The sequence below is a fragment of the Struthio camelus genome, chromosome 3, assembly GCF_040807025.1.
Source record: "Struthio camelus isolate bStrCam1 chromosome 3, bStrCam1.hap1, whole genome shotgun sequence".
Classification (NCBI taxonomy): Eukaryota; Metazoa; Chordata; class Aves; order Struthioniformes; family Struthionidae; genus Struthio; species Struthio camelus.
The window spans coordinates 108,904,574-108,919,258 of NC_090944.1; the positions used below are offsets into that span (position 1 = coordinate 108,904,574).

A 14,685-nucleotide genomic window follows, 5' to 3' on the forward strand; every position below is an offset into this window, starting at 1 on the left:
TGTAAAGCACACGCTCATTTGTAAGCACATGAGTAAGTCCCATAGCTACTCATACGCTTACAGACAAGAAGGCACGTTAGTACTTTTGCTTGGCTGGATCCTTAATTTCTAACCCATTTGTGTAAAGCTCTTGGACAACCCTCAACCAAAGGGCACTACACTCCAAACTGTTTTAAAGAAGCACCAACTTACTCTTCCCAATAGCGAAGAGGCAAGTGTTGTTTCCCATTCTCTTATCCGTCTTGTTAAGAAAAGTCTCTTTCAGGCAAAGAGAAGGCAGTATTTGTTTTAAAAGGAAAACCAGACGAAATGGCATATGCGGTTCCCCTCCAAACAGGATCCAATTTAGAAATGTGGGTGTGGCAGGTATTTACAGTATTTTAACTATGTAATTAACAGTACTAAGGCTTTCAGCTCTTAAGATTATTTTTCAGGTAACATATATATTGTTGAAAGTACTCATGCTCTGAATGTTTCATGACAGGTTGTGAAAGGATTTGTGTGAGGACAGTTTCCCTTTCCTCCAGAAAAAACACAAAAACTCTCACTCTGGAGCAAGAGTCTCCACTCTTCCTGGAGCAGCAGTACCGGGTCAGAGCTTTTCCTGCATGCTACTGGATGAGAGGGTATGTTTGCTTGGAGGTGAGACAAAGATATATACATTTAAGAAGAGCATTTTAAATTTTAGAAAATGCATAACCTGAGCACATTTAAGATGAAAAAGAGAACTCGTTCGTAGGATGAGCCAAAAGGAAAGATTAGTAGATTATTATTTTTAAAGGAAATCAATTTAAAAAAAAAAAATCACTTCACTAAAAGATAAGTAGAGCAAAAGTTCTAGCATCAGTTATCATCCAACTATGAATATTGAATATTATTTTTGAAAACCCCCTTCCTGAAAAATGTACAATACTGACACCCTATTGTGGAATCCCCCAAAGCCTCCAGGGCTTTGAATTTGCAGCAAGTGAGTGGGTTGCTGCAAGCTGCAGGATCAAGAATTAACCTTCAGGTTGTGAACATGCCCAAACTGTATAATCACATAATCATTTTACTATGACCCTTATCTTTCCTTGTACCTTTCCCCCTCTACTTTTTATTAGCTTGTCATTGGTGTCAGGCTGTAGCCTCTTCAAAGATGGATCATATCTTTCCATTTTGTTCTGCAAGACACCTAGTGCACTTTCCAGTGATATGAAGAGGGCTCCCAGGGAGCTGAACTAAGTGGGATGCAGCCATTACACAGCAGACACGTTTCAGCATTTACTAAACATATCCATTGGATTTTTATGGCATATGCTGCTGCACTAACATTGCTTTCCAGCTGCGTGTTTTGCACAGGCTGACTATGCAGTTCCTAGCTGTATTGCCTTAGCCTTGCATTACTCTAGACTGAATTTTGTATACCACATATTTGCAATAATATCACTCAAGTATTACAAAGGACAGAACTGAGACCATAAAATTTATGCAGTTCCTTCAAAACATCAAGGCACTTGAAATACTATTTAACATTAAATTATAATAGAGATGAAGTCTTTTTTTCTTTCTTGAACAGTTATCCTATGATAACTGTTACCAATGATTTTCTTACAGTTACATCAGCAGTTTCTGACAAGCATATCTTGATTTTTATACTTTCATAAAGGTAAACTGAATCGCCTAGGATAGTTTGGTAACTTCGAAAAAAATTGAATGCCTAAGAATTTTGAGTTAAAGACAACTGAAATAGCCTCCACCCTCCCCAGTAACAGTTTTTGTAATACCTTCTAGCACTTCAGCAGAGCTCCACAGCCAACAAAAGAAAGCACCAGCATCCTGTCTTATCAGTAGGGTAATCAAACAGTACAAATTGGCATAAACCTGGAGTCCTTCTGGCCTCTCACTCCATTTATACATTTGCCCAAAAAATTAAGGCCTTGCTGCAGGAGTAAGACCACACTTCCATGAGAGCAAGCGAGCCAGCCTAACTAAATACTCATTACAACTGAAAAGCATTTCCGCCGTCCAAACTCTCACACCCATTCCTGTCTTACACTGTACCAGGTCTGATGCTTATTAGACTATTTTATGAGCCACTTCAACTTATTAACCCAGCAAAAAATGATATAGATGATTCAGTCTTAATACCAGCAAAAAATTATATCCAAGAGTCCAATAATCATGTAACTGGTGCAAAGGAGGGGGGGGGGGGGGGAGAGGGAGACTCCCTTTGCAGTGATACATCTGCTTAATTCACCTTGTGAAGCCAGAATCTTACTTGTCCATTTGCCTGCCTGAGTAGGAGCGCACAGGGACTCCTACTTACTTGCTTCTACAGTAGGAGGCTACTCCTGGATAAATGCAAACAGACAAAAAAAACCCAAACACACATGACCACACACCTAGTGATTCCAGGTGTGTGACAAGAGACATACCAGAAGCTACTGACATTTGAAAGCATGCAACTGCTGCTGTCTCCTCAACGGGAGGAGGAAGCACAGGCGCCTCTAAAGCAGAATGCTCCAAATCAGCAGTTTGGTTAATTTGCTGAAGATCTTGGCTTTTGAGCTCCCTGGGATACCTCAGGAAGTGTGGGTTTCCTCACCCAAACCAGCCAATCTTGTAAATTGGTACTGTAGAAACCAGCAGCAGGTGTGGTTAGTTCCTAAAACCACTGGAGGAAAACTGCAGAGGCTCTCTAGCAACATGATTAGTGTTAGTGCACGGGACTAGCCATGGGATGCTGTTTAGAATTGCCTCATCTCCTAGGAAAAAATGATCCCAACCCTGATCTCAACCCAAATTACCTTATGCCAGCTACCAGTCAGTGCTATACCGGCTGGCTCAGTGGTCATTCAGTTGTCTGGAACTACAGGAGCATAGGGCCACCAGCTCCATGGTCTGTGGCACCTCTCCCAGAAAGGACAGGAGAACAAAGGGGTAAGAAGCCCTTTGACTCACCAGGCAGTGCAGGAGATGCAGCACCTATCTGTGCATCCTCTGAGTCACAGGAGCAGAGCAAAAGAAACTGTCATGTGAAAGGGCACAGCATTATCCTGTTAGACATACTGGCATAAAAACGGTGTTTGCTTGCACCTGATCCCTTGCAACCGGAGAGGTAAAAGGTTTACAATATGCTTTTGAAATTCAAAGGAGGACCAAAAAAAAAAAAAAAACCCACACACACATGAAAACAACACTTATCACAGGAAATTTGCATCTTCATGTGGCACAATAAATGTCTGGGGAGTTTGCTAAAGCAGCTGTCTGTTAATGCCTGGTATAGATGGGCTGTCTCTAAGACTACAAAAGGCTTGAAAAAGCTCGGTCCTTAGTTACAGATATCTCAATGCACTATTTCAGCCGACAAGCAATAACGCAAAGCATAGCGTCTTCCACAGCTGTCTGCAAGTTTGGCTGCTTCTCTATATTTGCTGTGATTGTCTTCATTGCTTTGCATTACATCTTCTTCTGGTGCTAAAGCATTTTCCATCTTGGACAGTCCCTTCATGAAATAGATTCTTATAAAAAGCAAAGATCCATATGTGCTTCTACACAGAAGACAAGGTGCTGAACGAGAGATTGGAATACAGAGTAGGTGAATAGCATGCCTGATGTCACATACCTGAAATTAAGTTTTCAGCTAGACTGATGAATTAGAGATCACAGAGCACTTCATTAACAGTATCCCAGCTTTGTGAAATTAGTATAAAACTAAGATTTCATTGAGTTCAACTTCAGCAGAAGAAAGTAACAGGGCTCCTATAAAACTACAAAAGCACATATATATAGAATAGAAACTCTCAACCAGTATAAATCAGTGACGACCAGATCTTTAACGGACAGTTTGCAAAGTGATACTGTCTAACGACCTGTCCTTAAGTAAATCTTAATGTTTACTTTAGCTAGAGTTAGCTGTGCATGAACAACAAGTACTGTTTCGGGACCCTGTCTGCCTTCCCCTTTCTTTTTTCAGTTGAATGCTTTTTTGGTGGGAAAAAAATGGTGAGATTAAGGAAGACTACATATCCCTTAGTGTTTTTAAATTATGAGGAAAGTAGGCCTGAATAATATGTTAAGTATTATCCACAGATGTCATGATGAGCAGAAGAGGGTCAAAATTATAAATAAGGATACAGCCAAATGGAATAAAACGTGGGAAAGCATCCGCTACACAGCGTTTGGAAGGAAAAGTTGACAAATATTAATTAAAACACAGTAACAGGGAAGCATGAAAGATGGGGCCTATTTCATACCTGCTATAAAGCTGCATGATTGGATTTAAATTCCAGTGGTAACCAATTTGGCGCTTGCAGTGAGAGCAGGCAACATGATTTGTGATCAAAGAAATGGCCAACAACTTTTAGCCTTTAAAAGACTTGAATTAGAGAGGGCAAAAAAATGTTTCTTTGCAAGCTCAGTAACAATCCAGCAGGATTTTCCTCTTAACTTCAGAAAGATAAACAACTGCGAGGGATTTTGGAGAAGGGCTTCAAAACAATTATGTGGTTGGAGGAACTGAGTAAAGCTTCTTCATAAGCACAAAACAGATCTTGTTTGGCTGTGCAGTCCCCAGCAGCAAAGGGAGACAGACCTGTGAGCTTTTGTAGAAGTCTTCATCTCAAGCCCAAAACCATAAGTGATTTCACTCAGAGAAATACAAAGCAAGTAAGTGTCATGAGATAAAATTAAGCAGTGGAAAGTAAGTTAGTAGGGCAAAAAAGCGTGCCTAGTAGTAAAAGTGATTCTTCTGTGAAATAAATAGCCAAGGAAAGCAGCTGTATATCAGTTCAGACTAGCAGGGAACATTGACCAAATTTGAGGGGGTTTATTCCTCAGAACCATCTCTCACACAGAGCCCTGAAGAGTAAATACACTTATAAACTGAGGAAACGGAAAATAAGATGCTCAAGAAAACACCAAAAAAATCTGTTCTTCAGCTGCACGTTCAAAGTCTAAAGTATGTCCCTTCCCAAGCCCTTGAATTAGCAGCACTGATTATTTCAAACATACTAGAAGTTCGAAACATACAAACTTCACCAGAAGTTTGACCCACTATTTTATACAGAAAGCTTGTCTTCACAGCAGAAAAGTTGCTGTCGACTGATAAGGGAAAACAAAGTTTTGCATGCGTTAGTTCAGTTGCAAGTGTATTTCGTAGAGGCTGTTTTAGTACTGCAGAAGTTCTCAGAATACAGCTGTAATCAGAACACATTGACCTCACTGTCAGAATTTGAGACTTTTTAACTGCACAGCAGAAGCAGGCACATAGGCAGGAGGGAAAGAGAGCCCGTAATTCTGCTTTTCATTATCCCCGTGCCTGTGATATTGACTGATGTACTAGTTGTGAACGTCTACTTTCAATTGTTTTTGTATTTATTTACATTTGAGTACACGGGCATGTTACTGGAATGGCGTCTCACAGAGGAATCACATTATTGGCAGGAACAACAGGCTAGAGTGATCTAACAAGTACTTTCCAACTCTTAGACCTATGCCTTGCTGAAAACTGGCAATCTTTCCTGCATCTTATTCCAGCCCAAAATAAGCTATAATTGTGGTCTTGTTTAAAACTTGGCATCTGTCAACTTTATGGCACATAGATACACAAATATAGTAACGTTTATTTTCTGCGTATTATATCCTTCCATTTATGTCGGTGAGAACCGTTTCATATCAGGCCTTCTTCCAGTTCCTTTCCCTCCCCACAGGCACTTATCTGCACACAGACTTCATGTTCTTGTCTATTTTTCCCTTTTAAGCCTGATTTTTCTCCCCTTTGGGAACATTCAGTTTAGAAACTTCCCAGTTCCATTTGTTTTTCCTCAGAAATTAAAAGGGTATATGTTGATAGGGGAATGCACTCCACAGTAGCAATTACACTTATGTTGAGTACAGTATTTGGTCTGTGTATTTTGGTTGCCTTCTGAAGGTCCTTTTATTTTAGTCTTAGGCCTACTTGGCTGCAGTAGGTCACTTGTTTCCGACAGCAATAAAAATAAAATTAAATTAAAAAAAGTCCTGAAAGCAGCATTTTTTCCCTCTCTTTTTCCCCTCTCCTCTCCAAGGATGTTGTTTTCTAGTCTGTCTCAGTTTCCGGTTCCCATGAACCAGCTTGTTACTGTTATGTTTGGACTCAGTGCACCAAAGGAAAATGTTAAAAGGTTTTCCTTCTTTTAAAGGAAAAGATACATTTCAGTGTAAACTACCTAGGTTTCTATGCGTTTTTTAAAACTAAATTTTTCAATCTTTTCCCTCTATTTTCTTCTTTGTACATATTGCAGAAAAAAATCCTTGTCAGCTCTACTGATTGAGAGTAGTACCCAAGGGCCAGGATTCGGCTTTTTGCTGCAACTTGCTTTCCCTATGGGTGATGCAAGTCTGCTAGGAAGAGCCCCAGAAGGTTTTGCCTGTTCTGACCAGCGTTTCAGGAAAGGGCTTTCTGTTCACCCTTGAAATGCCAGTCAGGGCCAGCCTGCCTCTGCAAGTGTTTCACTGACTAAGAAGAGCACAGGCAGGCCCTCAAGACTGTGCGAATTCTTCTTTGGATCCAACACCACCCTCTCTACTCCAAAAAGAAATAAGGAGATGTGGACACAACTGGTAGCAAAAGCACAAGGAACAAGCCCGCTGCTCTGTGGAAATCAGAGCTTGTGTAACACACATACACAGCTGTACTCTGGTCTTATGTAATTACTGCAGGATGTAGATTCAGTAGTTTTGGGTTAGCTTGGGGTTTTCTGTTTGTTTGTTTTTGCTTTATAGCTTAGTTTCATAAGCTAAAATAGTTGACCCTACTTTGATTAGGAGGTTGGACTAGATGACCCACTGAAATCCCTTCCAGCCTAAATTATCCTATGATCCTAAAATGCAATTAAGCTCTCAGTCCCTCCCTCCGCCTCAAATAACTTTTGAACTTGTCTGATTCCGATCCAGCTTGGCAAAGGGGTAAGAGATAATTAAGTTCCTGGAAGTTTTGGGGTGTGTGTGGGGTGGGGGGGAGGACCTCCAAGCACCACCTTATGGCAAGATAGGGGAGAAAAATGCAAAGCAGTCCTCCCCCACGCTTGCCTGGGAAAAGCGGACAGATTTCACCTTACGAATGCTGTTTTGCAGCAGCACGTGTATCAGTCAACCTGTTTTCTTCAGCTGTTACTATTCAGGTAAAGCAGAGATAAAAAACAGTCATATGAAAGGCCCATATTCCCCTCCTCAAGGTGCGAGCCTCTCTAGAGGCTTGTTCACACCCCTGGAATAAGAGACTTATTCCAGAAGCAATGATCACCCACAGCTGCAGCTCGGAGCACGGGCTCTGTGATACACCCTAAGACACATCCTCTGTTCCTAAAGAGCAACAAAATGGAAAAGCTTTAGGCAAAACCTGGGAGAACTACCATATACTTTTATATGATTGGCACAGATAAGCTGCATTTTTCATCGTATTGTTTCATTCCAGCAACGGTTGATACATGGTCTGACAATTTTTATCTTTGAAGCACTGACAAACACTTTAGACTTAACAGAAGCTTCAAGATGCTTTCATCCCTGAAGAGAGGTACAAGGCAGATTTGAAATTAAGATTTGGCCCTCAGTCGGCAAAACACCTGTGTTTCTAGGAGCAGTATCTCACCCTGAGCTCACTTATGTAGAGGGTTTGGGAAATCAAGGACGAACTGCCCTTGAGGCGACAGGTGAGGACTTCCAACCACTGCTTGATGGTGAAGAATGCTTCATAAGTGCTGTATTTACAGTGTCAGCATCAGTAAAGAACACAGGCTCCTGGCAGATAAGTGGATTAGAGATAGCGGGATACCTTTCCATAAAGCTGACGTGCGCGTTTCGACACAGGAGCTACAGGTTCCAATTCCCAGGTCTCCAGTCTCCCCGCCGCCGCCGCCGCCACCACCACCACCACCACATGCGGGATAAAACATGCAGCAGAGACAGAAAGGCTTGAAGTCATCCCACATATTTATGTATACATTTATGACCTAGCCCAACCCACCAAAAATTAAACACGCTCTTCCCTCCCCTTCTTTCACACGCTACATATGAGCGGGACACATTTAAGTGAAGCACATATTTGACTCCAGCATGTTATTAGGCAGCTTACGTTCTCTTTTGCCTTACTGCACTCACGTACCCCAGGGAACGCAAACCTCTGTCTGCTTGAACGAAAGCGTTGGGGTTCAGTGCTTGTTGGGGGCGGGCAAGAGTTGAGGGAAAGAGGGGCAGACTTCATTCCCCGACTCCTCATCACTCGCGGCAGGGCTTCATCTGTCCCCAAGTCAAGCCCCCTTAATATCCGTCTTGGGATTTCTGCTCCCTGGGTCCTGCCCTACCATTTCCACTCATGCCTCTCCCCAAAAAAGTCAGAGTAGTGATAACACTGAGAAAACCCAAAGGGCTGAACTGGTGCCTCGTTGCACCGTAGTAATTCGTCGATCCCACATTGCACAAGTACATACTTTTCCACGAAATTGAGGGCACGGCTCTCCACAGGCTCATGCCAAGCTGGAGAACTCACCTGACTCCCCGAGAAGCTTCAGGGCTGAGGATCCCTGTCAGGAGGGATTCGTTTTGCCGTACAGCCAGCTTCCCACAAGAGGCCGGTCGGCTGCTCGGAAAGCCTACACACCCTGCCCCGTTTCCTCTGCACGTGCAACTTTTCAAGGCTCTCTGCTGCTGGTTTCTAAGGAGCGCTTTCCCCGGGCTTCGCACGCGCGGCGGGAGAAGGCTGCACGCCTTCCGGTGGCTGGCAGGGCGCCCGGAGCCTCGGCGCGACACGCGCAGCACGGCGCACCGCTGGGCCTGGCTCCTGCCGCCATCGCAACAGCCGCCTGCCAGCAAGGCTTACGCCACCTTCCAGCTCAAGTGTGCCGCTCGGTATGCACGGTAGGTACTGTCCCTTGCCCCTCAGCCGGCATCCTCTCCCCCCCCGCACCCCACCCCTTCAGAAAGACAAAGGCATCACATTTTGGTTTTCAGGAAGCAAGACAGGCCAAAACACCGTTATTGCCAGTCTCTAAGAATAAGCTCCAACTCATTGCCCACACAGTGCAAATTGCAAGAGCTTCATAGGAGCACTTCTATACAGACAGCATAAGGTGGTTTGAGAGATCAATAGAGTCCAAGTAATTGCAAAAATAGAATCAGATGCAATAACATCTTACATAAGTTTTGGTTAATAATAAACCCAGCTTTACTCAAATCCTAGTGACTCTAGACCTAGCAATGACAAGACAGGAGATAACTATGGGAACACATTGAACTATTTACTGTGATTTGATTAGTTCATCCTTCGTGCACTTTGTAAATTGTTAAAAACGAAAGGACATATTTGGTGTTCCCTGTCCCTGCTCCCCTCCCCCCAATTCAGAATTGTTCAGGTAGCTTGAATCAAACATCTGATGTAGCAGACTGCTTGCAAATGTTACGGCACACACTTGTGAATTATGTTCCACTAGGAAATACAGGAACTAAAAGATGGCGAGATACATGAAGTAGGATCTCAGGTATGTTTTGGTTTACCTCTAAAAAAAGAGAAACTCCATAGGGAAGGGGCCGGGGGGGGAAGAGGAGGAAGGAAAAGCAGCACTTCCACTGGTTGCATATCAGTTTCCAAATTGGGCCCTTTTAAAGTCTAACCTGGCTATCACTGTGCTTCTTGATTAGACAAGCTAGCCTTTACAAACTATGTTTGCTTCTGTCAAAAAGTTGTTTGGTCAAGGAATAAACTGAATTTCTGATAAACTAGATTGTTCAAAGGGCTGAAAATTGAAAAAAAATTAGTCCTCCCCCCAGCCAATTACCAACAGGGGTCTGAAACACTAATGTACCCAAAAATAGGCTCTTGCCTGTTTATTCACCCTATTCAGGATACATGATTTGAGGAAAATGTTACATAAACACTATTATCAGCCATACCTATCCTCTTCTACAGTTGCGTTAGAGATAGTGTCCTAGGACAGGCTGGAGTCAAAATGACATCCACGTCTTCAGTTGCTAGATGACTAAGAACATGCATTCCAGAAGCAAACAATGGAAAGAAATTTAAACACATTGAAATGCAACAGTGTCAGCCTCATAGACAATGACAAAGAACATGCCCTGTAAAGGAATTTGCAAGGTCACAACCTGGTAAGAATATTCATATTCCTTCTAGACATCACCAACTGGATTTGCAAGCTTCTGTGAAGCCTGCCCTAAGTTACAGATTGTTTCAGGTTCTGGTGCCTCAATAATACACATGCAGCTGCATTAGTACTACCTGTTACCACTGTGAGCTATCTGTTTGTCTTAAGACTAATAATTAAAAAAATCAAATATACATTTGTTCACATCAGATCCTGTTTTACTCTGTTTGATGACAGAAGTCCAACCCACAATCCTTCAAAAGCAAAGACATTTATCAGAATAATTTTTAGAGAAAAACCTTATCATTGAGTTTTCAATTACAAGCTCAATTTGCTTTTATATTTTTTGCTTTAACATTTTTGACTGAGTAAGTGTTTTCAGCTACTTAGCAATTTGCTGATGTTCTGTGTGCTTAGTGAGGCAAAGAGCGTTTGTAAAAAAAATAAATAAAAGCACATTCACCGACTTAACTAGACACTTTTGCAAGGTATAAAAGTGGGGATAAATTTTAATAAACAATCTTAGCAGTGAACTTTTCTGAAAGCGCTAGACCTTCCAACTTTATCAATGTTCTAGCTGATTTTATTTTGATGAGGGAGTGTACATTCATGCATGTTACAGTAACAACAAGCATCTCAAAGTCATTTTGGAGGGAACATTTAGTTTCAGATGTGGGCAGCAGCACTGCAGCGGCCATCCAGCAGACAGAGCGCTGGGGCGGGTGCCACAGAGCTACCACTGCTTCACAGCATGACTTGGAATAAGTTACTTGACTGTTCAGCTCCAGTTTCTCAACTGGGGAGACAGGAATAATAACGTTTAACTACCTCAACAAACCAACATATGCACATGGATGCAGAAAGGCAATACATTAGAAACCAGTTACATGCACAGCAGCTCCTTTTACCAAGGATTTGAACCTTTGCTGTTCCCTCCACATTCCCACGCCCAGATCTGTCTAGAAGAGCGAAACAAAACTGACACAAAGCCTCACAGCGAGGATGACTTAGGGATTTAACTTATCAAAGACAAGGTCAAAAGTTAACTTGATCAAAATCTACAGGTACTTATACAAGGAGAGAATAGCTGTAACTAGAGGGCTCCATCTCTCAGACAAAGGCAAAACAACTAGAATTCAAATTACACAAGGCTGCAACAAATGCTCCAGGAGTAGCAATCTTTAGATCAGGGCTGAAAAGGATACCTTTCAAAGAGATGTACTAGGTCCACTCTTAAGTCATTGGGCTACCTGCAGGCATCACTAGTCAAGATGTATTCTTTGCAAAGGGTCATATTAGACTATTTTAATGCATTTTTCCAGCCTCAATCTAGAGACTTTTAAAATTCTATTTAAATAGCATAAATTGAATTAAAAATCTAAGAGAGCATCCACAGGCTGGTAATAACCTAGGAAAATCTATTACTCAAGAACTGATATTGACCAGAATTTTTACCTTAAGGGCCTGAAAAAACGGAGAGGCCAGCCCTCCATCCCTTTCATTCACTTCTACCCCTCCAAGGGCTTTCAGCATGGGCTTTCTTTGCACACCCATTCACAGCCCTGTTCCTGTTCAGTTCCCACCTTGAGGGAATAGAGGTGAAGCACTCTCACAGGGACTGTGAGGTCAGGCCATCTCATGCCTCTGTCTTTTGCCTCATCTTCCCTCAGCGCAGTCACCCAAGGGGCCTCCCTACCGGGGTGCATTTTTGGGCTTCAGTGGAGGAGGCCTCATCTCTTTGACACACTCAGCCTCTCTCCGGGGTTGCTCAGGGGGTTCACAAGCGATCACATGGGGGCAGAGAGAGTTTCTACAGTGGCCCATAAAGTTAGTAGTTTAAACATCAGCTCACTGTGATTTAGAAATGGGGAAGAGAAGGTGAAGAAGGCATACATCAGACCTGTCTTCTTTCTTGACTTGAAAGCTTTGTTTAAGAATGCTCAAGAGCCTAAATTGAACAGTGTTTTCTTTTGAAAACTTAATCCAGCCAAAAGTAACTACACAAGCAATGGAGAACGAGTCTTCTTTTTGGACCCACTTCTCTTTTGAAGAAAATTAATCAAACCCAAGAAGTCACAGTTCTGCATGGCAAGGGTAAAAGTGGCCTAACCCAACATGGTTAAGAAGATCCCAGCACCCACAGAGCACATCACTGAATTACGCAGACAAATCTTAAAAGGCTAATCAAAATTCAAAACTATGGCTGTAAGCAGGGATGAGTTTGGATATTCTCACCTAGCCTGTTATTCCTTCATACGTGCCAGAGCTACAGCTAAGAGCCATCTTCCAGATGCACACTTCCTTCTTCATTAGAAGGAATTAAAACAAACCAACCAGAAAGTAGTTCCTAACTCCCTGGGAACTCTCCCTCTGAAGCTGGCATCTAAACAGATTGTCTTTCTGTGACAAATCAAGATATTCAAGCACCAGAAAAAAAACAGAATTTAAAGAAGTGCTGTGTTTGGACATGGAGGACTCAAGCTTAGCCCCTTGTCTTCTACATGATTTAGAAGTTAAATACAAGCCTATGTCCTCCAGGTCCTGCATGTCCAACAGGCTACTGCAGTCTAAAGGTGTCCTGGAGCAAGTACTGGTGAAGATTGTGTTGAAGTGATGCATTGCCTGCAGCGTTAGGGCTCTGAAATGTTACATTGTTTACTGTAAACATCCATGAACTTCATTCACTTGTATTCTTATCTCCTGATTCAAAGGTAGTTGGCAGCAGAGAGGAACAGAGATCAAATCACAAACACAATATTATGTGATCTGCTATTTACTTTCTATCCTTTACCAACACAGATCCATACCCAGCTGGCGAGGGACCTAGCTTTTTTTTTTTTTTTTTTTTTTTTGCACAAAACTGCAAACGTGTAAAGTTGAATAACTACGCTGCTAAGTCAACAGTAAGAAAGCACAGCTTTGGGTAAGGATTGTGCTATCCAGCTCATTTAAAAGCAAAATTAATTACTGCTTGAACTGCTATTTAGATAATAAATACAATTTAATTCAATCTTTTTAAATATTTCAATTATGCTTGGTGAAAAGGTTGGATGAAATCCTGGTAAGAGACAAATTTCTCTGCAGCATAAGTCCCATTATAAGGTACTAGGAACTACTTCAGGTGTCATTTATGACCCCAGATCTCTTATCACAATCCTACCTCTTTCCAAAGACTTCACAGAAATCTAAGAGGAAACAATTTCCAGAACGTACCTTAAATTGTTGTTGGGGGAAGCTGCACACCTATCAGTCTCATTAGCAGAGAAATTATTCCCCACCTAAGAAGATTTCAACTACAGGGGATAGGTATTCCTACCAGGGGAAAAAAAAAAAAAAAAAAAGGGGAGGGGGGGGAAGGCTTTCCTCATTTTAGGAAATAACCCTGCACATGCACCATAAGCTTAACAAAGCACAGACCAAGTTCTGCATTTTCCACACGCCCTGTGCAACATATGCAAGATAATCAGGGCTCCACAGAATGAAAATAAATTTGATCCCTTAACTGTGAAGTGTACTTGACCTGGAACAGACCTTCTGAGTCCATTAGCAACAATCAAATCTAAAAAGAGAGGAAGACTTAGAACGCCAACACTTCGCATTTCTGAGCAACCGATACCCTAAGAGGATCGCATCTAGAAAGCGGCCGTCCAAGCTGCCCAACTCCTCCTGCTCTCAGTTCCAGACACCAAACTATCTGCCACTGGGCTCTGGCTTGTACACGAGAATTACTGAAGGTAGACTTTAGAGTGTGCAATAGCAAGGTACCCAAGTGTGACAGAGGACATAGCAAATGAATGGTTTTCATTTTCCTTGTCTGCCTTTCACATTGTCTCGTAAAAGAGGAGCGTATATGTACTTAAGTTGTCTTTGTTGTTCCAAGAATAGCAGTTATTAAAAGAAATAATTCCCTAACCTACTAAGGCTACATTTCCAATAGGGCAATGACATTTTGTAACTATTGAAAGCTCTTTGCCTTCATCTAGTCAGAGGTAACCAAGCTCTTATGCTCCTGACCGTGCATTGATTGCTAATGAGTGTTGACAAGGGAGGACATATGCCTCTCCAGCCTATTCAAGAGATGCATTTTGGAGGGTCTCTAGTACAACACATATTGCTCTGCTGCTGTAATCAGCCTCTTATGTTGTGATTTGACAGGCACATCTTCCAGCTTTAGCAGCCCCTTGTCCCTTTCCCTCACTATTGTTCTTCATTTGCTCTCCTCCAGCCCCCTCACTCACATTATGCTGGTACATTTGTTCAGGTAGTTGCGCATCCAGCCAATTGATAACTGATCCAGGTTAACTAGCCCAGCAAAAACATTTAGTTTTAGCATGGGGCTATTCATAGTTTGGTACAAGGAGCATGGCTCAGGTCAGTGTACCAGTATGCATGTAGAAGGGGAATAAAATGTAAGTGGTTGGATAAGGAAGCTATCTCTGGAAAAAGGTAAGCTCAGTTTCCTCCCAGAGCTCATACCTTGCCCTTGATCGGTCTTGCTGCCACCCAGCCCTAAACGGGGTCGTGAAAAGCCAAACCAGAGGCGGTAAAGCGGGGATGATAAGTTCTG

General features: G+C 42.3%; 1 protein-coding gene across 1 annotated transcript in view; it reads right to left on the reverse strand.

Moving 5' to 3' along the window:
* Positions 1-8,816, reverse strand: part of EPAS1 (endothelial PAS domain protein 1) — a 108,504-nt gene extending 99,688 nt beyond the window's left edge. Inside the window, exon 1 of the mRNA XM_009676281.2 lies at positions 7,796-8,816. Within this exon, the coding sequence (XP_009674576.2) occupies positions 7,796-7,803 (8 nt within the window). The 5' untranslated portion in view covers positions 7,804-8,816. The remainder of the gene's footprint in view (positions 1-7,795) is intronic.
* Positions 8,817-14,685: the final 5,869 nt, after the last annotated feature.